The 25,794-nt window shown below is 39.3% G+C and overlaps 1 protein-coding gene across 1 annotated transcript in view; it reads left to right on the plus strand.

Moving 5' to 3' along the window:
- Positions 1 to 25,248, plus strand: part of LOC136862882 (uncharacterized) — an 88,819-nt gene extending 63,571 nt beyond the window's left edge. The window contains exons 9-11 of the mRNA XM_068226298.1: positions 4,484 to 4,631; positions 7,350 to 7,440; positions 17,467 to 25,248. Of these exons, the coding sequence (XP_068082399.1) occupies positions 4,484 to 4,631; positions 7,350 to 7,440; positions 17,467 to 17,661 (434 nt within the window). The 3' untranslated portion in view covers positions 17,662 to 25,248. The remainder of the gene's footprint in view (positions 1 to 4,483; positions 4,632 to 7,349; positions 7,441 to 17,466) is intronic.
- The last annotated feature ends 546 nt before the right edge of the window (positions 25,249 to 25,794 follow it).

Raw genomic sequence — 25,794 nt, forward strand, 5'->3', positions numbered from 1 at the left:
GATCCACCAGGAAATTATTCTTGCTGTCTATGAAACTGTTACTTTTACTCAGCGTCAGATGTAACCGGCTACCGCTACACGCACGTCTCACTTGCCAGGTTTGGTCAACTTCAGCGGCTAGCGATGTGTAGGCCTAATCGCGGACGTCGAAAGTCAACGAACGAGTTTATTGCGCCACGGTATGGCCATTCCGCTATTTGTCTTCACACTAATGCCAAATGTTGGCTTTAGTTAGGCCTATGCTGAAAATATTCCTGCTGTCTATAAGACTTAATTTTGCTAAGCGTCAAGTACAATAGACGCGTTATAACTCTGCCACTGAGTAGCCATGGCCTGTCTAAGAATTGGAAGGCTCGCATGTTTTGATGTCATTCTACAGATTTGAGAAACGTTTTTGTAAACGCTAATAGAACGCCATACTCACTTCACTATTTCCTGCGATCCTGTGTGTAACTTCACTGGCGATGTAGGCTATAGTAAGGAGGCGGTCGTTTGTCAACGAGTTTTGTGCACGTGTGAAAAGAAGTAGCGTGGTTTCCGCGGTAGTTGCCAGTGGTATCCATTAACTTACTGTTAGGCCGCGAATGCAAGACAACCCTTGAGTTTTCGCATGAGATTCTGAGAAAAAAAGTCTTGGATTCTGAGAAATACGGTATCACTCCAGAGGTTTCTGTGGCAAACACTTCAGTTCTCTTCTTCAAACGGCGTCACCTAACCTAACCGTATATGTATCATGAAAACATATTTCAAACGCACGTAGAGAAATGATAACCTCCTCGCAAAAAATTTACATTTAAATAGCTTTTCCGAAATTTAACTAGATGCGAGAAGATTTGAAATATCCTCTGAAATCAGTGATGTACTCTGCCATATCTTGAAGTGTATCACATTCTTACTTAATTTCCGTATATAACATTAAAATTAAGATATAGTTTAATTCAGTCTTTATTTTTAACGAGTTAACAACTGCTATCGGCCACGTTATTTATGCATTTATTATGAAACCTATCATCCTCTTTCATTTTGAATTTTCTTTAGAGAACAGCAGTCTACGGGTATTAGGTACTAATCAACTCCAACATCGCCTTTGAATGTCGACGAGAGAACTCGCAAATGCACAAAGTGAGAAAACTATACCGTACGGTACCGAAGAAGATCGATCGCATTTTGTTGCAAACGTTTCAGTTTTCTTATTCAAACAGCATCACGTATCCTAACTTAACCGTACTATACATATGATGAAAACACACTTCAAGCGCCAGTAGAGAAATGATAACCTTCTCGATATACATTTTCATAATAGCCGCTCCGTAATTTAACCAGACGCGAGAAAATATAAACTAACCTCCGAAATCCAAATTAAGCACTCTGCCATACCTCGAGGTGTATCCCTTTCTACTTAATTTAGTATTTAGCCTCAAAATTAAGTGGTTGTTTAGCCCGCCTTAATTTTTAACGAGTTAACAACCGTTTATTTACCGGTACGCATTTATTACGAAAATATGTTCTCTTTCATTCGAATTTTCTTTACGGAACAGCAGTCGACGGGTATTACTATTCGACTACGACATCGCCTTCGAATGTCGACGAGAGAACTCTCTAGTGCACATAGCGAGGAAACGATGCCGAAGGTAATCGATCGTATGCAATATCATCGCTGGGGTGCATAAATATCGCTTACGGAAAAAATCGTATGCACTTAATCGCTCGTAATAACGGATGCGTCAGTGATATGGCTCTCGCTGTAACCGAAGGACGATACACAGTTTAATATAGGAATTTTGAAGGGACAGAAAAATGTTGTTGCTATATCGGAGTTCTCGTTATATGCCGTACTCATTATAGCGGACTTCTACTGTATACAGAATCTCATTGGAAAATAAACATTCTCTGACTAAATGTTGTAATAATAGAACAATTAATCCCAGTTTTGAGCAAAATGATAAAATGTGGAAACAATTAATTAATCTCTCAGGCAGGAATTTAAATGGCCTAGCTTCTGCACTCGAAGTGATATTTAAATGAATAGCCGAGCCAGATTTTGTAGCAGTACATAAAACGTTGCATATTTCAGAAATTTTACAAGTCAGTAACACAACATTTTCAGGATGACTTACCAGTGGTGTCTTGAATGTCCCTGCATGTAAATAACAGGTACTTGTAGATGATCTGCAAAGTTTATAACATTTTATTCCGAATTTCACAGCTTTAAAAAGGATATACCATTCTAGGCTTAACCAACCTTTCCACAGATCAAAGATTGATTGTGATGTTTTCTGATTTTGAATATTGAGTAAGTTTTGGAGGGCTTGTGTAATAGTCTGCTGCTCTATTAATCCAGGAATTGCAGTATGAGCTCAAATTACTATTTCATATTTTGCTGAAAGTGTAGGAACTCAAGAAATAGGTTTCTGCACCATACACATCAACATATTGAGGCAATGCACCACATAAATTTTGATACCTATGAGTGGCTTCCAGGTCCTAATATATGACCCTGGCTTCCAGATACTCACTTGTAAGGTTTGCTCAGTACCTATCTCAGCTTGTCTCCTCTACTATGATATATTTATAACTTCCTCATCAAAGAAGGGTAAAAATGCATCTTAAACATTAGCAGAATCCTTCAGAGGTCATGATTGTCCAGTAACAGGAATTTTCCATTCACTGTATAGGTATTCAACTCACACCACACTTTCTGCATGTCATTATAAGGAGATATTTACACTGACATGTTCCACGTCTTTGTCTTTTTCTTCAAGGTGTAAAAATTCTTCTTGGACATAACCTATGCCACCATCTGCATAATCAGAATTGCTGGCAAAACTGCTTACACTACTTTGTTGCTCTCCCAAAAGACAATGCAAAGAACGTACCATTATTCATGAAACCTGTTCACCTTCCTCTTGCGACTATAAGAAGTCTCCGAAAACCATAAAATTAGTTAGTGGGATGTAAAGTCGATAACATTACTAAATTCTTAGCACAAATGGCAGTCAAGGTCCCCTCAAGTTAATAGTTTCAACTTTGTCTCAACAGAGGACATAAGGCAAATTATTCCTCACTTCAATGATGTATAAAGTAACAAGCTTATGAAATATATTTGGTGAAATATAGGTGGTCAGGAAGAACAAAATTTCTGGAACTTGCTGGTATATGCAATTTCCAAGAACGTTCCACAGATACCATAAAGTGCTATTATTGGTTAGTACTGTGAAAAGCATGCACAAATATGGTACATCATTGCAATGTATATTAAGTGCGAGAGTAGACGTGTATGGAGAACTTGCCTGAGAGGTTAAATGAGAACTTTCCTATACAAGGGTCAAGAGAATTGTCCAGATAAATCCACTTCTTGCTTGTTCTTGCACAATGAGTCACATTTATTTGTAAGGCATGACCAAAAAGTTTCTGTTTGAGGATGTTGCTGTAGCAGACATGCAATGTAGTGCGACTCCAATGCGAGTATATAAGCATGAACGTGTAGGCAAAGGGATTAGTGTGGCAGTTATGTTGTGCTGAGGTGCGTGCGTTAAATGTGGCCACGTGATTTATGGCAACGTTATTACCAAATGCGTCCAAACAGGACCAACATGCTGTTATTCTGTTCTTGGCTGCTGAAGGGCAAACACCTGTGGACATCCACTGGAGGATGAAGACTGTGTATGGGGCAGCATGTCTGTCGAAAACCACTGCTGTGGAATGGTGCACCAAGTTCCATGTGGGTCGCATTTCAAAACAAGGCGCCGGTCGATCTGGGAGGCCAGCCTCATTCATTACACAAATGATGTCGCGCAGAAGGTACGCCGACTCAAGTGGGAGACACTCGAGTACCCACCCTATAATCCTGATCTTTCCCCATGTGATTATCACACCTTCGGTCCCCTTAAAAAGGCCTTGAAGGTTTGACACTTCCATTCGGATGAGAATATGCAGTAGGCAGTAATGGACTTCTGCAAGCTGCAGTACACGGTGTTTTATCGCACGGGGATCTTCAACCTGATGTGTTGGTGGGATATGTGCCTCAATGTTCACAGCGATTATGCCTGATTGGTATCACGATTCAGGATTGTACAGCCGTTGAACAGAAACTTCTTGGTCGCTCTTTATAGAATCAACATGCTGTTTTGTAACAGAAAAGTTAATGTGGATAACTTCTTCACTAAGTGTATATCAAGCTCATTCAAATGACTCTGTAATTAATGACATAACAAAACTAAATTATAACTTCTAACCTTTCTTTGACCTATCAGATTAAATGTACATGATTTCTAGGCCCTTATTTCTTAGCTTTCAAAATATTTTGTCATGAGCCAGCATTATACAAATGTGTTATTTTAACCAAAGATTATTGTTTCCAGTGAATATTGTCAGATGTTGATACTAATATTAAATGCATATTGATAGCAAGTAAACTACCCCTGATAGGTTTGTTTCATCAAATCCACAATGAAACTGACAAAAGTCTACTTGTTTTTCCCAGGATTCCAAAGTCCAGGAGGTGATGGTGCTATGGTGGTGCCGTATATGGATTCTCGCAGTACAAGTAGCGGGACATCTGATATGTCAGATTATATTGAGACACTTTCATTGTCATCACATAGCTCATCAGACACACCAGATAGCCTAAGGTAAGTGGTATATCAACATTATAATCATTCATCATCATCATCATCATCATCATTATCATCATCATCATCATCATCATTTCCCATCATCCAGCTGTAGCCGGATAGAGGCTAATATGGTTCCTTTCCACTTTCTTCGGTGTTTCCACCACTCCTCCTCCAACACTGTTTCCCAGTCCAGGTTTCCTTCTCTAATACTGCATTGGATTGTGTCCTTCCATCTCAGTCGTGGTCATCCGTGGCCTCTCCTTTCTTGCATTTGCATTTCCATCACCTTTTTTGGCATTCTCTCATCACTCATTCGCTTTATGTACCCAAACCATCTTAATTGGCTCTTCTCTATTCTATCATCCATTTTTTCCCATTCCAATTTCTTACCAGATTTTCTCATTCCTTATTTTGTCTCTTCTACTCTTCTGTATCATACTCCTCAAGAACTTCATTCTGGCTGCCTATATTCAACTCTCATCCTTCTTTGTCATTGTTCAAGTTTCTGCTCCGTAAGTTGTTATGGGTATGTAATACATCTTGTACCTAGTTTCCTTTGCTTCCATTGGCACAACTTTGACCCATAACATGTTTCTTACACTAAGATAGAAACAGCTTCCAGCTTGAATCCTCTTACTAGTTTCAGCATCCAGTCGAGCATTCTCCATTAATTCACTTCCCAGGTATTTGAACATCTCCACTACTTCCAGAGGCTTGTCTGTAAGTCTAATCTGACTTTTCTCTTCTCTTTTCCCTCTAGTCATGACAAGATTTTACTCTTTTCTACACTTATTTTCAATCTTCCATTCACGACATCCAACTGTTCTTGAACATTCATGTCCTCTTCTCCCCAAATCACAGTATCATATGCAAATAACAACATGTTCATTTCTCTTCCTCCATATTCTGCTTTTGCTATTCTCATGATGTCATCCATTACTATTGAAAACAGGATTGGCAATAGAACACTTCCTTGTCACAGCCCACTAGTGATTTTGAACCAACTTGTCCTGCCAACTTGTGTTTGCATGCAACTACAACATTCCTTGTACATTGCCATGATCATTTTTATTAATCCCTGCCCAATTCCTTTTTGCACTAGACTGTCCCAAACTTTAGTCCAGGGGACACTGTCATATGCCTTTTCAATGTCAATGAATGTCATCACCACATCATTCCCATACTCTCATTGCTTTTCCATTAGTTGTCTCATAATGAAAATGGACTCTATTGTTGAACTTCCACTTCTGAAACCAAACTGATTTTCCTGTATCTGATTTTCAACCCTCAACCTTATCCTACATTCCAGTATCCTCTCCATTATCTTAGCAACATGAGATATCAGAGTAATTCTCCTGTAGTTCTACAATACTTCATCGCCTTTCTTGAAAATTGGGATGATTATTCCTTTCTGCCAATTCTCAGGAACCTCCTTATTCTCCTAGACAATCCTGAGAACTCGATATGTCCACTACAGGCCTTCAGCTCCAGCTGCCTTTATCATCTCCGCAGAAATTTCATCTATTCCAGCAGTTTTCCATTCTTCATCTTTCTTACTGCCATTTCAATTTCATTCATTGTAATTTCTTTATCCATTTCTTCATCATCTAATTGTCCCATTTTCACACCAGGCAAATGCTGGGGCTGTACCTTAATTAAGGCCATGGCCGCTTCCTTCCCACTCCTAGTCCTTTCCTGTCCCATCATCGCCGTAAGACCTATCTGTGTCGGTGTGACGTAAAACAACTAGCAAAAAAAAAAAAAAGAAGATTTATAGCATGGAGGAGGAGAATCAACACCGTGTACACGGATAATGGCACTAACTTCGTTGGCATGTATAATGCTTTGAAAACTGTGGACTGAAAGAAGATACTATCTTTCTCATCAGTACACGAAATTAAATGGAACTTCAATGGTGGGAGAGGTTAGTAAGAACCCTGAAAGAGCTTCTCTGAACGCAGATCATTCAGCCAATGAGTCAGACCAGGGCAGGGTGCGTATAGCCGGGTAGCCAGAGTGAAGACTGCTGAAGGAGAGAAATTGAAACCTGTGCAATGCTTGTACCCCCTGGAGGTTTCCTCAAGCTGTGATGATCCCAAATTCATCCAGCAGATGGGATCTTTCGAAGTGGGTTGTAATGTGTCTAGTGACACCCCAGAAGTGATTACAACCAGGGCAGGAAGAAAAATTGTCCCTAAAAGACTAGACTTATGACGCATAAAGGAGTGGTGCAATTTTATCACATACCTAAAATTGCAAGGTGGGAGTGATTTTATAGATATGGTAGGTATGGAACAAAAAAGACTATTCTGTTTACTCTGTGTATAATTTTGTTGCCTTTTTGTTTTAGGCCAAGATGGCCTGTTACATTGTTGTTCTGTTTAAATAAATGGTTGTGTGATCTGTTCGCTCTATAATTTGTGGTATTTCCTTGTCATGTTGAGTGGATTCTGTTGGAATCAACAAAATAGATATTTTAAAAATATACTGTGATAGTGAGCTTTTCCTCAAAAGGCCTCTCTGTACCAGTGTAATTCTCGTACTTTTACAGAGAGAAAAATGTTTCTTTAGTCTTTGTCTGCCCTGATTGCATTCAACTTCCAAGTCCAGTGATTTTCAGGCTCCTTGATATTTGCCATATATGCTTAGTATAATAAGAAATTAATATATCCATATTTACATAGTTTCCTTCAGGTGATAGTTCAGTGTTTTCAAATATGTGTTTTGTTGCAGACTAGGGCGCCCAGCCACAACTACTTTGAGGCCGAGGTCAGGGAAGGAGTATCAACTGATTGACCGCTCGATCTTGGATGGAGACATGAAGGTATAAACTTGTGTGTAAGTGCTGATGTCTCAATGCTGCTGCTTCTTCTTAGAAGACTATTCTGACATCATGCGTCTTCATTTTGTGGTGTGAGGTTCATTTAAATTTGCATTCAAATTCCATCACAATAATACCTAATGGTGCTTTCAATACATTTCTGCCAAGTATTGGAGGTAATATGAAAATACATTTGATATCAGGTTCACTGTAGAGGAATAGCTTTCATTGGCAACAAACAAATGACACGTGCTTAGTTGATCAGATGATGTTATTCTGTACAGAGTAATAAATAGTTACAAGATTGTGAGCAACTGCAAAATGACCTCGATTATGTTGTGAGATGGACAGTAGGCAATGGTATGATGATGAAAATGAAAAACCTACAACCTGTTTTCCAGTCATTGACCGGGTAAGGGATGTAATGAATGAAGCAGATATAGGCTGTTAGTACGATGGGGTCGCCACTCCCAAAGTGATTTATTAATGAATGATAGATGCTATGTAATTAGAATGGAGTGTGTTGCTGGAATGAAAGATGACAGGGAAAACCGGAAAACCCGGAGAAAAACCTGTCCCACCTCCGCTTTGTCCAGCACAAATCTCACATGGAGTGACCGGGATTTGAACCACGGCATCTACCGGTGAGAGGCCGACGCGCTGCCATCTGAGCCACGGAGGCTACGGTATGATGATAAACGGGGTTAAAAGTCAGGTTGCGGGTTTCACAAATAGGAAAAGTCCTCTCAGTTTTAATTACTGCGTTGATGGGGTGAAAGTTCCCTTTGGGGATCATTGTAAATACCTAGGTATTAATATAAGGAAAGATCTTCATTGGGGTAATCACATAAATATGATTGTAAAAGGTCTCTGCACATGGTTGTGAGGGTATTTAGGGGTTGTAGTAAGGATGTAAAGGAGAAGGCATATAAGTCTCTGGTAAGACCCCAACTAGAGTATGGTTCCAGTGTATGGGACCCTCACCAGGATTACTTGATTCAAGAACTGGAAAAAATCCAAAGAAAAGCAGCTTGATTTGTTCTGGGCGAGTTCCGACAAAAGAGTAGTGTTACAAAAATGTTGCAAAGTTTGGGCTGGGAAGACTTGGAGAAAGGAGACGAGCTGCTCGACTAAATAATCGGCTTCATTTTCCATATCAAATTCTAATCACAGGGTCTTACAATAATTGAAAATCTTCCACCTTTTTGAGAGAGAGAATTTGAATTTATTGGTCGTGATTTACATGCCACTGAGGCTGAAAAGCCCCTTTATGTAGCGTCTTCTTATAACACAATACAGGTTTATGAACACAGAACAGAGAGAAAGAGAGAGAGAGAGACAGAGCGCACAAACTGTGTAAGTGTGTGTATGAGCAAAAGTTATGTGTTGTCCTGTGTTGTTTAATGCTTAGTTAATAAATCTTAGCATAGAAGCTACCAGTCTAGTGTTAATTTATCCTACTACCCCGCCAACTCGTCACAACTGGAGTTAGAATCGGGATCGACTGGTAGCAGTAATTTTGTAACTAGGAATTTCTAGTGAATAGTAAAATGGCTAGTGAACAGTTTCATGCTCTTCTCAATAAGTTCACCAAACTCTAATCCAAAGAGAATGAAATTAAGAGCAAACTGAAACCAGAATTAACTGAACTTAAGTGTGGACAAGGTAAATTAGAACAGGAATGACGTTCTGTCGAAAGAAAATTAAAGAGTGACATTATGCAGGACGTACAGGCACTGATTGGAAAACAGATCAAAGAAATACCTCAAGTTGTAGAGTCAGGGGTTCGAGACATGAAAGAGGAAGTAAGTGCCCTGTGTACGAGAGCGACAGCCATGGAGACTCATGCTAGGACCACCTGCAGCGACAGCGGCTCCAGCGCCAGGAAGGTAAAACCCCTGTGCTTTGATGAGAAAACATCTTGAGGGACCTTCCGGGCCCAATTCGAGACCGCATGCAGGCAAAATGGTTGGACATCAGAGGAAAGGACTGTGTACCTAATCGCCGGACTCCAAGGACCAGCAGTGGAAGTATTAGCCTCCAGCCGGGTGCCACCTATGAGGAGATTGTTAGAGCGCTCAACAGCCGATATGGTGACCACCAGTTGGCAGCTGCCTACCGAGTCCAACTGGGGAAGAGGACCCAGCGCACTAATGAGACACTGCAGGAATTCGTGCAAGATGTGGAGCAGTTAGCCCACAAGACTCTGGATGGGCTGCCTCAGGACCACATTAATCGGGAGGCAGCCTATACATTCATTGATGGTCTCTGTGACACTGAGATCCGTCAAAAGCTGATGCTCAGTGGGGAACATAATCTCGGGGAAGCCCTTACTTTTGCCCTGAGGATGGAGACACTGAAGGGAAGAAAAGCACCGTCAATAAGAATACGAGCTGTGAAAGCAAGGATGCGCCAGAGACCCGCGCCATTACAGGAGAATGACACGCCACCGCTGAGATGCCGACGCACCAACGAGATCACCTGTTGGAACTGTGGTGAGCATGGCCACCTGCGGAGGAATGGCCATATGGAGGCGGCCCCTGATCAGGGTAACGAGTAAGCGCCAACAAGGAGAGGGGCTCGTCGACACCATCACTACCGTCCCCTCGTTTCACGCTAAATGTGGTCACTGAGTGAAGCCACGACAGCTTGATTGCCGACAGGTGACTCAGAGACAGGCCGTGCCGGGTCATGATAGACACGGGGGTAGCATTGACCATCGCCAGGCTGGACATCACTGAGAGACAGCCGGAGAGGGAACCCAACTGCCCTTACATGCTGCGAACGGCCTCAGGAGACACCACCCCTGTCCTGAAGGAGGCACTTCAACTGACGCTAGGACGACACCTACAAATCTGGGCCTTCATCGCCGCCATCACCGATGAGGTCATCCTGGGCCTAGACGCGCTACGGGCATACGAGGCGAGTGTTGACGTGGGACGACATGTGTTGTGGCTCAGCAAACAAGAGGTAATGCTCCGACACCCAAGGACGCAACCTCGATTAGCGCGATTAACGCTGGCCAGTGACAAAGTGATAGCAGCCAACAGCGAGATGATGGTTACGGCACGGTTAGAGGAACCCATACAAGGGGACAGCGTGCTCGTGGAATGCGGATTGCCGACCGCCGATCAAGGACTACCTGGCCAGGAGCTTGTTCCAGTACAAAGTTGCATCCAAGAACTTTCATAAATTACCAAACGTTTCATGTGGTTGTGTGGTATAATTAGTCATTAAGTTTTGTTTCGAAAGGTTCACACGTTTTCAGATGATTATGGCAAGACCGATTGATAAGTCTATTAAAAATAGGAAAGGGTTTCCACCAATCAATACTTGTTTTTTTATTGCTTATATTAAGCTACAGGACCGGTTTCGACCCCATATACAAGGTCATCTTCAGCTGAACCATGAATACATATTCATATGATGAAGCCTTGATCAAATTGCATTGTCAAAGGAATGTTATATGATGTGCATTTAGTCACATACAAATGGGGCATGTCTTATCGTGAATTGGCATATATGTCAGTATGTACAATATTGCAACTGTATGTCTAAAATATTATGTTGAGGTCCTAAAATTAGTGTATAAAACATATCTTCACTTAAACTAACTTATATATATATGTACAGGATAAAATACAATATATAAAAAACATTTCGTGCACATGAACATTCGTATCTTGCTTGTTGGTCAATTCATCAACTCTCGTATTTAAGTCCCATTTACATTTGTACACTTAGCTGCTGTTCTTGGAGTTTAAAAGATATGGTTGTAAAATTGCATGAGTAAAAGATTATTCTTCATGTGGGATAAAACACTTTCAAATTTTAAAAATGGTTGCCAGATGTATGGATAAAATTCGGCTAAAATATGTTCAGCTCTGCTATGTATGTTGCCTTATGTTAGAATCAAATCTTGTTGTCCTGTGGCGTCCGTAAAATTGGGTTCAAAGTAATGACTCCTTTCCCATTTGTAGCTGTGCAATGGTGTTGTGTTTATCTGTGGAAGATAAGATTGAGCTATGAGAGATATTATGTTGGAGGAATGTCTAAAGGTTGTGTGTGTAAATTTGAATATGTACTTACTATTGTTGGTGTAGCCGAGTTGCGTTTGACGTGCGAGCTTGTAGTGTACTACTTCGTGTTCTTCTTGGGCTCATACTAGCTGCTGTGAGGGGAAGGGAAGGAGGGGTAGGGAGAGTTGTTGTTGTGGGGGTAGGGGTGGAGCTGGGTGTGTTGTTTGATGTTTTTCTGTTACGTGTCGCATTCTGTTTGTCAATTAACTTAAGGTAAGCGTTTTTTAGAGCGGGGATAACTGTATTGAAGATGATGTTAGTTTTTTCTGTGATTTCATTTATGTTGTCATTTGGATTGGTGTACTGATCTAGAGTAATGTAAAATTGGGGTTTATGTTTAGGATTTGCATATCGTTATCGATGTTTGTAAAACTGTGTTTATAGTCTGCGACATGTTGTCCTATTGAGGAAAAATGATTGTGTTTTACCGCATTTATGTGTTCGTTATATCGGGTTAGGAAGTTTCTACCGGTGCGTCCGACATAGCTTGTCTCGCAATTATTACATTTGATACGGTATACCCCTGAGTGGTTGTATTTGTTGTTTCTATTGATTGTTCTGACGTTGTGTATGATGTTGGTACTATTGTGTGTAGTTCTGAAAGCTATTCTTAGGTTATGTTTTTTAAAAATGTTGGTTATGGGGTATATGTGTGCATTATTGAAGGTGAATAATGCGTAATCTTTCTTGGATTCGTCTACTTTTGTTAGTTTGGTTTTGGGTTGGGATTTTATTTTATGAATGATTTTGTTAACCATTTCTTTCTTGTATCCATTGTTCTTAGCTATGTCATGAATTCACCTTCAATAATGCACACTCCTGTTGCTAATTGTCTAGTCGGTTTACAAGGGCTAACTTGAAGCCTGGGTTGCATATCTTGAAGTTTTCATCTGCTAAGATCCTCATTGCCCCAGGCAATAGACATAGTATGGACATATGGTTTTGATGATATAGAACTTTCAGGAAATCATTTGCAATATCTCTGTACACACCTACCATACAGTTTATTTTTGAAAAGGTATGTTTCAACAATACACACTCCTTGCTCAATAGTGTACTTAACCATGTTCGCTAATTGGTACTGTGCACTTCATAATGACAATTGCTGAGTGCACCAAGTAAATTATATGTCTTACTAGTACAAGTATAGAGCTCTATTAACGACCAAGCCTTGCAGGATAGAGGATGGGACGAAGAAGTTTTTGTCTTCTGCAAGGTAGCTCCTTGATCATCTTTTGGGTAGGGGCTAGGCAAAATCTAATCCTTGAAATCTAAGAGCACCTACCACTATCTTTTTACACTTACACTTATTTCCTTTAATTCCAGGAGGAACATAGGGCCTCGACGAAATTTCTGCAGCTTGTTCTATCTGCCGCCAATGCTTTCACCTCCCTCCATGTCTTGTTAATTCCAGCAATCTCCTTGTCTGTGGTTCTCTTCCAGGTAATCCTCGGTCTACCGTGCCTGCGACTGTCTTGTGGATTCCAACTCAATGCCTGCCTTGTGATACTTTCTTGTGGTCTTCTCAGGGTGTGCCCAGTCTATCTCCATTTTCTTCTCATTATCTGTTCCTGTATGGGACTTTGACTTGTGGCCTCCCAAAGGTCTTTGTTTGAGATGGTCTTTGGCCACCATATTCTCATAATGTACCTCAAACACCAATTTATAAAAGTCTATAACCTTGTGGTAATATTTTTGGTCACTTTCCAGGTCTCACTTCCATACAGTAACACAGATTTAACATTTGAGTTGTATATTCTTTACTTTGTTTTTATATGAATGTGAGGGGATCTCCATATTGGTCATAACTGTGCAAAAGCTCCTTTGGTTTTATTTATACAACTCACCACATCTCTAAAAGCACCTCCATACTGGCTTACCATGCTTCCTAAGTAGCAAAATTCCTCTACCCTTCCTATATACATTCCATCTTCAGTGAAACTACAATTGTTACGATGGTTTATTCGCATTTCCTTAGTCTTTTTGTTATTAATCTTTAAGCCTACTTCTTTAGCTTCTATTTCTAAGTCATTCAGTTTGATTTCCATGTCCCGAAAACATTCTGCAAGAAGACAGAGATCATCCAAATAATCCAGTTCTTCCAATCGGTTATTTAATCCCCACTGAATGCCACGCTTTCTGTTCGTTGCCTCTCTCATCATACAATCCAGTGTCACAGTGTCATCTGTCTTACTCCAGATTTTACAGCAAAAGGTTCAGACAGCTTCCCTTTATATTCTACTTGACAAGTATATCCATCCATAGCCTTCCATATTTTCCTGCGGTTGAAAGAGTCAAAGGCCTTTTCAGAATCAATGAAAAGTATATACAGAGATGTCTGATACTCAGCATGTTGTTCAATGATTAGCCTTAGTAGACTGTAGACTGACCTTCTCTGAAACCTGCCTGTTCTTGACGTAGTTGTCTGTCAACTGCTATGCTTATTCTGTTCAGCATGACTCTTGACATCACTTTTCCCCCATATGAGAGCAGCATTATTCCCCTCCAGTTATTGCAATCTGAGAGGTCACCCTTTTTCCATTCCTCAGGAAGATGTTCTTCGTTCCATATTAGTGTTAGAAGTGGCTCCATGATTTCCACTGTTAAATCTGGATCTACCTTTAGGGCTTCTGGGATAATGTTATCTACACCTGGTGCTTTGCCACTCTTCATTTGTTTCACTGCTTGTGCAATCACTTGCCATGTTGGTGGTTCTACCGAGATGTCTGGATCCTCCAAAATGGTTTCAACTTCTTCAGTTCTTGATTCCTCTCCAAGATTATTGAGTACTTCCATGAAGTGATGTCTCCATCTTTCCAGTTGTTGTGTTTCAGATGTCAAGGCTACTCCGTTTGCATCTCTGACTGGTTTCTGCCCTGAAAAGTTCCTCCTAGAAAGTTTTCATGTAATGGCATATGCTTCTTTGTTGTTGCCAACTCTTGCTGCTTCTTCTGCTTGTGTTGCCAGTTGGTCTGTAAACACTTGTTTATCTCTCCTCACTTTCTTCTAAACCTCCTTGTTGGCCTCCTTGTATTTTTCCATTGCTACTGCTTTCTGGTTTCTTGTTCTACTGGAGTTGACAAGTGCCTTGCACTCTCTTCGCTTTTGGATTGATTCCCTAGTGTCATCCGATCATCCGATGTCTATTCTTTCCTCCCTGGTTCTCTGTAGCCCACTATCTCTTCACATGTGTCATGAAAGAGTTCCTTGACTGTATTCCATTTTATTTACCTCTTCATCTGGTTGTTCAGTGGGGGCTTCAAACCTGTTCTTCAAATATATCTTAAATTCATTTTGCACCTCAAGTTTCCCAAATTTCCCAGAGTTGAAATGATTCATTTGTACTTCTGCCTGTTTTACTGTTGCTGCCACCTTCAATCCAATATCAGCAATCATAAGGTGATGGTCGCTGTCTTCATCTGCTCCACGTTTATTCCTCACATCCAAGAGTGAATGTCTCCATCTTTTACTTATTGCCAAGTGATCAATTTGCTTTTCTGTTTGGAGATCACATGACACCTATGAGATCTTGTGGCAGTTCTTATGCGGAAACAATGATCAACCTGTAACCAATCCAAAATTACTGCATAGGTCTATTAATCTCTGGCCATTATTATTTTCTTCTCCTATTCCATGTCTACCCATGATGATTTCTCTTCCTTAATTTTCACTACCAGTTTTTGCATTTAGATCTCCCATCAATATCACAATGTCCTTCTTCTTTATCCCTTCCAGTGTTGATGTCAGCCTATCATAAAACTCTTCCTCTTCTGTTACCTCTGTTGGTGCGTAACACTGTACTATGGTCACAGGTCTAATTTGGTTCTGTTTGTACAGCAGTTATCCTGTGTGATACAGGGGTCCATTCCATTATGCTATTTTTTTCTTTCTCTGTAAAACACCCACTCCACTTGAATGCTGATTATTTTCTTCTCTTCCAGAGTAAATGAAGGCACCACCCTCTTCCGTCCTCACCTCTCCATCTTGTTTCACTCAATCCAAGTATCTCCAGTTTATACCTTTTCATTTCTGCCATAACTTCTCTCAGTCTGCCAGTTTCAAACATAGTTTTCACATTCCAGAATCCGATTCATGTCCTGTATTTCATTGCAAAAGTTGGCCAGCATAAATTTCGTCTGGTTTCTGTAATGAGTTTAATTCAGGTATGTGAGTTATTAGCCCACAGCAACCTAAGTCCAGTGGAGGGGCTGCCTCCTGCCCATGCTAGACCGCAAGATTTTTCTGTAGGGGTTATCTCCTTTAGCCTTTAAAGATCCCTCTTTACCACAAGGCAGTGGTTTCTTCTTTGTTTATCCCCAAGAAGAAGGGCTACCTCCTCCGCCAGCTTTGCCGTACCAAAGGACTCCTTCTTCGCCATTGCTGCTGTTGAGGTTTTCACCAGAGCCCCGTTAGCCATCACTTTTCAGGGTTCCTGTAGGGCCTTCACAGCTACCGTAGCGGTCATGGGGCATACATAGTCCCCACTGTACATCACCCCAACAGGCAATCCCCTACTTCATGTCGTTGCCCACCTCCCATGATGTGGACAAGGGGTTGTCCTTGTGGGAGGCTACCACTATCTTCTGCATACAAAATTTTTATGACCCCGTGTGGGTGGGGGGAGCAGACGAAGAATACATCCATGATATCCCCTGCCTGTCATGAGGCAGCTAAAAGGGGCAACCAAGGGATGATTGTATTAGAGCCATGAAACTACTTGTGATTAGTACCATCATGCGGAGAACACCATGGGTTACTTTTTACTTGCGAGTAGTACCACTATGTTAAGTACACAATAGGTTTGTGATTAGTAGCAGCAGAGGGTAAATCAATATGGGTTGTACAGTACCCTTGATTAGTACCATTGTGAGAAACACCACGGGTCTGGGCGTTGCCTGTGATTAGTACCATTACATGAGCGACACTGTGGGTGTGCGTTGCCTGTGATTACTGTTCACTATGTGAGGAACACCACGGAAATACCGGCGCCCGTGATTAGTATACACAGGCGCCGCCTATGAGTGGCGCCATTATGTGTGAAACACCATAGGTCTGCGTTATCTGTGTGACGTACAATACTTGTGAGTAGTACCATAATATGTGGAACACCGTGAGTCTATGCTACTTTTGATTAGTACTGCAACATGACAAATACCATGGTACTACTTTACTAGCAATAAGTACCATTATGTGAGGCCATTGACCTGGATTTTGGACCCCTGTAGACAACAAGCATCCTTGATTCAGGATCATGCTTTAGAAGCAGTCCCTTGGTCAGTAATAGTACTGTTTTTGATAGTTTCTGGGAAGGTGGGGCATTGCGGGTCAGATCCGCTGATTGTTTTAAATTCATATCTATATGTAAATAAATTCAATGTTAATTTTAATCTTATACCAGTTGTATAGTATTATTAGAAGTAATTTCACATACCGTACTGTATATGAGATGACTATGTTTGTAAGATATTATAAGTAGAATTTTGTAAACAATATAAATTTATTAAGGATGATGTGTGTGTTTAATAGAAAAAATTATTAGCGTAAATTGTATAATATTGTATTCTAGGAAAATTTTCTTCGTCTCCTGTTAATTTAAAATTTAGTGCTTGACAATAATGTATTTTAGTGTACCATTTGCCACCGAGGTAGACACCTCATTTGCAAATAAAGAGATTTTGATTTGATTTGATTTGATCAGTGCACTGTTCAGTTAACTTAACTATGAATACATGACACAAATCACAGGCAAGAGACAGTCTGCTCTAAGTGGTACCTTTTAATAACAACATTGTAAATGTGTACTCCTGATTCAGCAACATGAATATACAAGGTGTACAAGTGTTCTCAGACATCTTAGTAGAGTGAGCATTAATCTTGCTATGTTAATAAGAATTACTAACAAAAACATTCGAAACAGATATTATTCAAATTCTGTGTTTTTCATTTTCAGCCTCATTGTACAGTTCCAGAGAAGTCTCCGCATCAACTGCGAGGTCTAGTGGCACCATATGCCAATATCACACCTGTTCCTGAGAAATCAGAGTCCCCATCTCCAGGTTACATGAGCGGTTCACCAGGGCAGGAACGGGAAGACCAGCCACATCACACACTCACATATCCAGCTACTACTTATGCAAAAGATTGAATAACAGAACTTTATACCTCATAATGTAATATAGAGCAACAGAACTGAAAAAAAGACAAAGATATATATATATATAAACAAACCCATTTTTAATATTAGATTAAGAAAGTAATTCAACTATCAATAATGAATATAATGGCCAGATGGAATGAGTGCTTGTAAATAATATAATATCAAGCAAGGATGAGTGATGGTGCTGAGTTTATGTGTTTAAAGGTTCAAACTGTTTGAAGAATTGTGGAATATGGTTACCTGATAGTGAGGAATAACCCCCAAGAGTATACTAAATTGAATAAGTCTCTGCTCACGGTATGACAAGGTATTATGTATTAATATCCTCAAACTGAGCTTAAAAGTATCTTTTTTTAATGTGAATTGTATTATCTTTATCTATAATCTTTTATTAGTAAGCATAATATTTTGATAACATCCAAGAAAGTATTTAGTGGTTTGGAGTGGAGTAAACATTTCTAAATAAATTTAAAACTGTAGAGTTTTCTTCACCATTATTGTAAATGAGCTGTAAGTTAGCTTCACTTGTTTTTAATGAAGAAAGAAAGAAAGAAAGAAAGAAAGAAAGGTCTTAAAAGGAAGGGAAAACTTTTTCTACGATTATAAAAACTTTGTGAATTGTAGGGCATTTTCTGTCATGTACGAATAGTTATTTGTCCATCCTTGTAATTGATTGAGTGAAATATTTTCTACTATTGAATTTAGAGACTGTGTGAGTGGACATGATGCTAGTCAGTTATGTCTGTGGTAGGTTTCAAAATAATATAACTTGAGTGTTTTAGTATTTAGTATTCATGTTAACCAACGATTATATATAAAGAAAAAATATTGAAAAATTGTTTGGGAAATAGGTAAAGTTTAAAAATTAAAAAAAAGGAGGAAGGAAGTATGTTAACAATTGCAAGAATCAGAAGAAACAATCATTACTGTAAAATCTCTACTACTACAGTTCCTGACAATACAAGTAATTGTACAGAATATCTCTGCTTTTGCAGTTGAATTGAGTGTGAAGTTCCTTGGCCTCTTATACATTCAGAGATGTCTTTAATTTCAATGCTTTTTATGCTTTGCTCTTTTTTGTTTCTTATGTTCCTCATAAGGGAAGTATGTGTTGTGTCATTCAGAAACCACCTCTGAAATTTTAGGGATAAAAATATTGTATTGTATCCTGCTTGCTGCAAGGAAAAATTGTGGTTCATTTAACGTGTGTAGGATGTAAATAAAGCAAAGAACTGAAATCTGCTTTGTATTGTGTAAAAGTATTTTTCAAAGTCAATTCTGATACACAATGTAAAAGCCAACATTATGTACTTTGAAAGAAATAATTACAGCTTAAATGAAGAAGCTTGAAGGATACTACAAAATAAAAGACTAAAGTTCATTTTGTAATTTACAAAAGCGTGATTTGCAATATTATAATGTTCTCACTTCCTTAGTAGAGTGCCTGTCTTATGTGGCCAAAATTACAGATTTAATTCCAGCTAAGGTAGACAGATATTTAGAGTCCTGTTACTGTTAACATTCCAATTAGTGTGGTTCTAGCGTAAGGGACCCCCACATGGATTAGCTTACTTTATTTGAGATCTCATAATGATCCAGTGAAAAGCAGCACAGTTTGTTCTGAGTGATTTCCAACCAAAGATTGGTGTTATGAAAATGTTGCAGTCTTATGGCTGGGAAGAGACTAGCTAAGCAACTGATAGGGAATCTACCACTTGGATAATAACCCTAAATGAAGATCAGTGGTGATTGGCTGATTGATTGATCAATTGATCTATGATTCTCCAACATGTCTTTGTGGGATTAAAACTGTAAGAGAGTGTGTAGACCATTTATTGAAAAGAAATAGAACTTAATTTACACCATAGAAAAGGTTTGATAACACAATTTTATGTTTGTTGTTGCAACTTAAACATTTTTTGTACAGCTTTGCTGGATTTGGTGGATATAAACTTCTGTGGGCACTTCTTGTCATGACTTCTAAACTCATAATTTCACAAAGCATACTATTAAAATTGAGCTACTTAGTTAATGGAGGAATGACTAAAATGCAATACGAGTAAGGAACACTTTTGTATTGTATGTATCATTAAAATAATAATATAACACAGCTTTTTTTTTTTTTTGCTAATTACTTTACGTTGCACTGACACAGATAGGTCTTAAGGCGACGATGGGACAGGAGAGGGCTAGGAGTGGGAAGGAAGCGGCCGTGGCCTTAATTAAGGTACAGCCCCAGCATTTGCCTGGTGTGAAAATGGGAAACCACGGAAAACCATTTTCAGGGCTGCCGACAGTGGGGTTCGAACCCACTATCTCCTGAATACTGGATACTGGCCGCACTTAAGTGACTGCAGCTATCGAGCTCGGTAAACAGCTATTTAGAGGTAACTCCAACCAAAGTACAGTACTGTACTTTATAATCTCAAGACCAAATGAATGCTTACTTGCATAGAGAGGGAGTATTTTCAAGCTCCGAAAGTAGCTGACTGAGCATGAACACAAATCAGTGCCCACATTTTCCAAGAAATGAGATTGCCTGCAATAAGTAAGAATCATCCAAGATAAACACCACGTGGTAGGCTTAGAAAAAATTATTTCAAAGCTTAATAATTTTTATATTAGTAGGAAAACAAAAAGAAAAAATAATAGCGGCTGTCCCACTGGGTTTTGGTGGCAACATCTCCCGGCAAAAGTCTGACTTTGGGTGAAGTGAAAGGCACATTAGATAGTATCTGAGCAGTACAATTTTATTTACAAGTGGCCGATGATAACTACAGTAAGAGACGAATGGCATGGTATTGGGTACTTGTTACATCAGTAAGTAAATAGGAATAAATAGAAACCAATTAACTGATTTTATCTTTATGGCTGTTATGTTATTCCTTGCAATATTATTTAATCTGGCTGGTCACCTGACAACATGAATGGCTAATTATATAGCATACTTGGTAGCTTTCAAAATTTCATACACCAAGTAACTTCTACCTGTTTGGTGTGTCAGGTGTAAGATTCTCTATTCAATAATAACTCACATTATGGATCACAATTTACATTCAGAAACTGATATGAAGCAAATTAAGAAATTATCTTTTGACCCCAAATAACTTTGTCCCTAAAGATCATAGGGCAACTGATGTAGGTACTCTCTGGCTTAGAGAGAAATTTCTAATGATACCTAGGGCCACATTCATAGACAGCACTTATACATAAGTGCCCCTTATAAGCCACCTTTCATTTCATATTACCTACTTAAGTGTCCCACTTATTGTTATAAGTGGACCTCCCATACACACTTAAGTGACTCACTTACGTTGCTGCAAGATGAAGGATGATTTTGCTGAATATGTTGCATTTCATTCACAGAATATTTTCCGTGAACACAGTAAAGATGGAAAATCCTGTCGAAATGTAATGTGACCAACAATTTAAAGAAGGTTTTGTTTTGGTAAAGTGAGAATTATGAATATTCTTGTTCCTTTGATTGAGAGAGAGAACATAACCTCTCGAGGACTCACTATCTCACCATTAATGAAGATATTTTATGCCACCTCTTAGTTTCAGATAATAATAATAATAATTATTATCATCATCATCATTAGGCCTAACGGTATTTCGCTTAATTGGAAACGTGTTACAAGTTGATAAGTTATCAAGACTGTAGGCCTATGGAATAGTAAAGAACTATACTGAATTATAAGAAAAATGAACATGTTGCACTACTACCATTTATTTTAAGGTTGATTTGTGCTAATTATATCAGGGTAGTCAATCAATCGTTTGCCGGATTATATCAGAAGTTTCTGAAATTATGGCATCAAACTGCGTCAGTCTACTTGTTCTATATTATGTGCATGTACTTTGACACAAGTTCTTGCAGGTGCCATCTCAGCTTGCTATTTTTTTTATCCATTCTGATAACCAAATACAATATAGACGATCTTTTAACCTAAAAAATTGTGCACGCTGTCGCGCGCTGTCCTTCGATAAAGAAAACACAATAGATCATCATTCATCCCACTATTCAGTAGCCAGAACTACACGATCCAGGAAGCATGGGCTTAATATACAGCACTGCCACATCTCCACTGATACTGTGTCAATGAGTGTGCTCTCTAAGTGCTGTCTATGAAATGTAAACTCATATAAGTGAATACTTATTATAAATGATCCCTTATTACTTAAGGGTTCCACTTATGTATAAGTGCTGACTATGAATTCAGCCCATAGTATGAAGCACCAGAATTAATATTTATGGAAGGTGTTCGGCAATAAAACACCACGCTTGCCAGACGTGTTGGTGAGTTGTGATTCAGCTGCCCCTAACATGGGGAACAGACACTGTCAGGGTACCACCACTAACATGTGGAACCGTCGTGCCCTTTGTGTGTTCTACTCGTATTAATCCCCAAGTACAGGGCTGCCTCTTCCAACATCTCCGCCATACAGAAGGTCACCCTCTCCGCCGTTGATGTTGTTGAGGTCTTCACTCATAACCCTGAGCTGGGACCCTTACCAGATACTACACACCGGGTCAGTGTGCTCTGGAACTCACATAGGCGGGGGAACCACTCCCTGGGTAGAGCTGCCTCCAAGGAGGATCTCTACCTGCTACCTGCAATAATTAATATTTAAACAATGAAATTGCCAATTTTTCAAAAAATTGTTGCAAATTTTCATCGTTCACAGTCATAAACTTTGCTTTTATTTGCTATCATGTCACATTTGTTAGCCTGCCTATTTGCAAACAAAATGAGACTGGAATCTTTTAAATCGGTTGGTGTGTTCGCCCCCCTATGGCATTTTGATGGGGTTCTGAATGTATGAAATCAAGTGCTCAAAGCACAAGTCCCCTACAGAGGTTCACAGTAAATTTATCCTTGCAGCATTAGCTGAAGCCTTGAAGCCTTGAATCACAATAACAGAATATCAAATGTACCCTTACAGTTTGGCAGAGGTAGCTTATGACATGAAAAACAGGCTGACTTTTGTAATGCCGACCTTCTGTTCATGAGATATTGTCATGTCAAAATGATTAAATGAAAGGAAGCATCGCTTTTTTACATGGCTCAACCCTGGTTGTAGTTTTTTTCTTGGATTGGATTTTGGATCATAGCTGTCCTGTTACATATTTTTATTACTCACTAGATGTTCTCATTATTATTGGTATGCAAAATTACATTATTGTATGTTAAACAGATACTTATTAAGTTCACAACACACTCCAGTACCCCAAGTCATTGGCTGAACAGCAGTTGTCTTATACTGTTGTATAAATTACAGAGTAGCTTATTTTTTAAAATATTTTGAATGTCTTGTTAATAGACTCTGCAACACACTATTCAAGCCTGAAGATCAGATAACTGAAAGAATTCCTTCTAGGAATAAAGAACACTGTCAAGGTTAACAGAAAAGGGACTGTTGCATCTTGCCATCAGTTTTCTGTAGGTACATTTGGAGATGAAATTCCTGAAATGGAATATTTTGGGATTATATTCTGAACATCTTCTGGGCACATAAAGCGAATGAGCGATGAAAGAATGCCAAAAAAGGTGATGGAAATGCAAAACCAAGAAAGGAGAGGCCGTGGACGACCACGATTGAGATGGAAGGATACCATCCAACGCAGCATTATAGAAAGAAACCTGGACTGGGACACAGTGTTGGAGGAGGAGTGGTGGAAAGACCGAAGAAAGTGGAGAGGAACCATATTTGCCCCTACCCGGCTACAGCTGGATAAAGGGAAATGATGATGATGATGATTCTGATGATTCTGAACATCTTATATGAAACGATGAAACAATATGATTTTACAAATTATAGTCATTTTTACTTACATTATCCATTAAGACATGTTTGGTGACCATCCTGCTAAGTGATTCTTGAAATATTCTTTTGTCCAGATAGATTTCTTGAATTTGGTTTAAAATACACTGGAAATAAGACAGAAATGTAGATTGGCTGGCCTACTTGCAGCTTCAACCATGATAATAAAATAAATAAATAAGTAAGTTCAATTATTAGAGCCTCCATGGCTCAGGCGGCAGCACGTCGGCCTCTCACCGCTGGGTTCCGTTATTCAAATCCCGATCACTCCATGTGACATTTATGCTTGACTAAGCGGAGGCGGGACAGGTTTTTCTCCGGGTACTCCGGTTTTAACACTAGAAACAATGTTAGGTTTGGTCCACCGAATCAATACAATCAATTGATTGGGTGGACCAAATCTAATATTATTTCTTAGTTTTAACTGTATCAGTACGGATCTATAATGAAGTTCGTAAACTGTACTATTCTGGTTTTCCCTGTCATCTTTCATTCCAGCAACACTCTCCAATATCATTTCCTTTCATCTGTCAGTCATTAATCATTGCCCCAGAGGAGTCTGACAGGCTTTGGCAGCCGGCACACTTCCTATCCTCGCCGCAGTATGGGGCTTCATTCATTCCATCCCTGATCCGGTCTATGACTGGAAAACAGGTTGTAGGTTTTCATTCAAGTTCAACAACCACCACCACCACCACCACCACCTGAGCTTTGATCAACAGCACCATGTGTTTAGTGCTGTCAGATAACCCGTGTGTTTGCAGTGTCTGTACTGCTGTGGGCATTTATGAGGCTGGAATTAAGAAATAATCATGGCCTGTATGTTAGGTACCATCATAGTGGAACACTATTTAGGGTGGATAAGAGTAGGATCAGGGCCCACTTCTCATCTTGGTTGTTGTCACAAAGCTGTAAATGTGCTAAATGTTAGACAATATAAATGGCAATAATTGCAATGAGAAGCAATTTGAATATGTCTGAGCACTGGGAAGTTTTTAGGAGAGTTAAAGGATCTTCAACATTTTCTTTCTTAAAATTTGGGATTAGTGAATTAAAAACAAAGATTTTAAAATATTCTATACAATATAGTTTCTGGATGACTTCTAGCAATATTTACCTTATGAGAGTTTCACCACCAATATTTCTCTTACCCAAAGTACTTACTTAAGTTATTCTCCTTTGTGATTAAATCAAGCAGAGAAGTTGTATTAATGATTATATTAATATAAATGTGTGTTGCAAAATCAATGATGCTTTGAGAAATTAGCATGGGGACTGGAAGAAATAAGACTATTTCTATAATCAATTAAATCTACAGATAAATAACAAAATGAATGAATAAATGAGTGAGTGAAAGCTATTGAAATGCAATTTCCGTTACACAGGTATTCAGTCACATTTTTATATATGGTGCAGGTTAATTTATGTGGTGAAGGGTGTCGCAATGTAATTATCACACAGCAATGTAAACATGAACTATAGTGTCAAAACCAATTCCTCTATACTACGCCCTGCATAAAGTCGAATACTTTTAGTAACTAGTCAATGAATAAAACTGAGTGCGTAGTGGAAAAAACGACTGAATTTGGTATGTAAAAATGAGACTTATTGCATTCAGCTGTTGGATGCAATAGAATGCATGGTGTATCCTTGAGAATATGTAAGTAAATATAAAACTTAAGGAGAGATTGTACAAAGTATTAGGTATATAGGGAAGAAAATGCATTAAATTATTGGATTTAAAAGAAACTTTTATTTCAGTTTTCCCCATAACCACCCCAAATGTATGCCATGAACTGTCCTTTATCCTTCTTATCCACAATATTTGTATGTTTTGTGTGATGAACAGTAAGTCATATGACCGGGCGAGTTGGTCGTGCGTGTAGAGGCACGCGGCTGTGAGCTTGCATCTGGGAGATAGTGGGTTTGAATCCCACTGTCGGCAGCGCTGAAGATGGTTTTCCATTGTTGCCCATTTTCACACCAGGCAAATGCTGGGGCTGTACCTTAATTAAGGCCACAGCTGCTTCCTTCCAACTCCTAGGCATATCCCATTCCATCGTCACCATAAGACCTGTCTGTATCGGTGCGACATAAAGCCCCTAGCAAAAAAAAAAAAAAAGTCATATGAAAAGGAAGCAAAATAGTTCTGGCCTTATTTTGGTGAATATTAGCTATTGACATTTCATTTTAAATTGCAAGGGATATCTAGGAATCAACAAGCTAGAAAGAGGACTATAGAGTGGCTATTTGACTGCCATATTTGAATCCACTTGAGCGCAGTGTCCGCCATAT

The sequence above is a fragment of the Anabrus simplex genome, chromosome 1 (assembly GCF_040414725.1).
Source record: "Anabrus simplex isolate iqAnaSimp1 chromosome 1, ASM4041472v1, whole genome shotgun sequence".
NCBI lineage: Eukaryota > Metazoa > Arthropoda > Insecta > Orthoptera > Tettigoniidae > Anabrus > Anabrus simplex.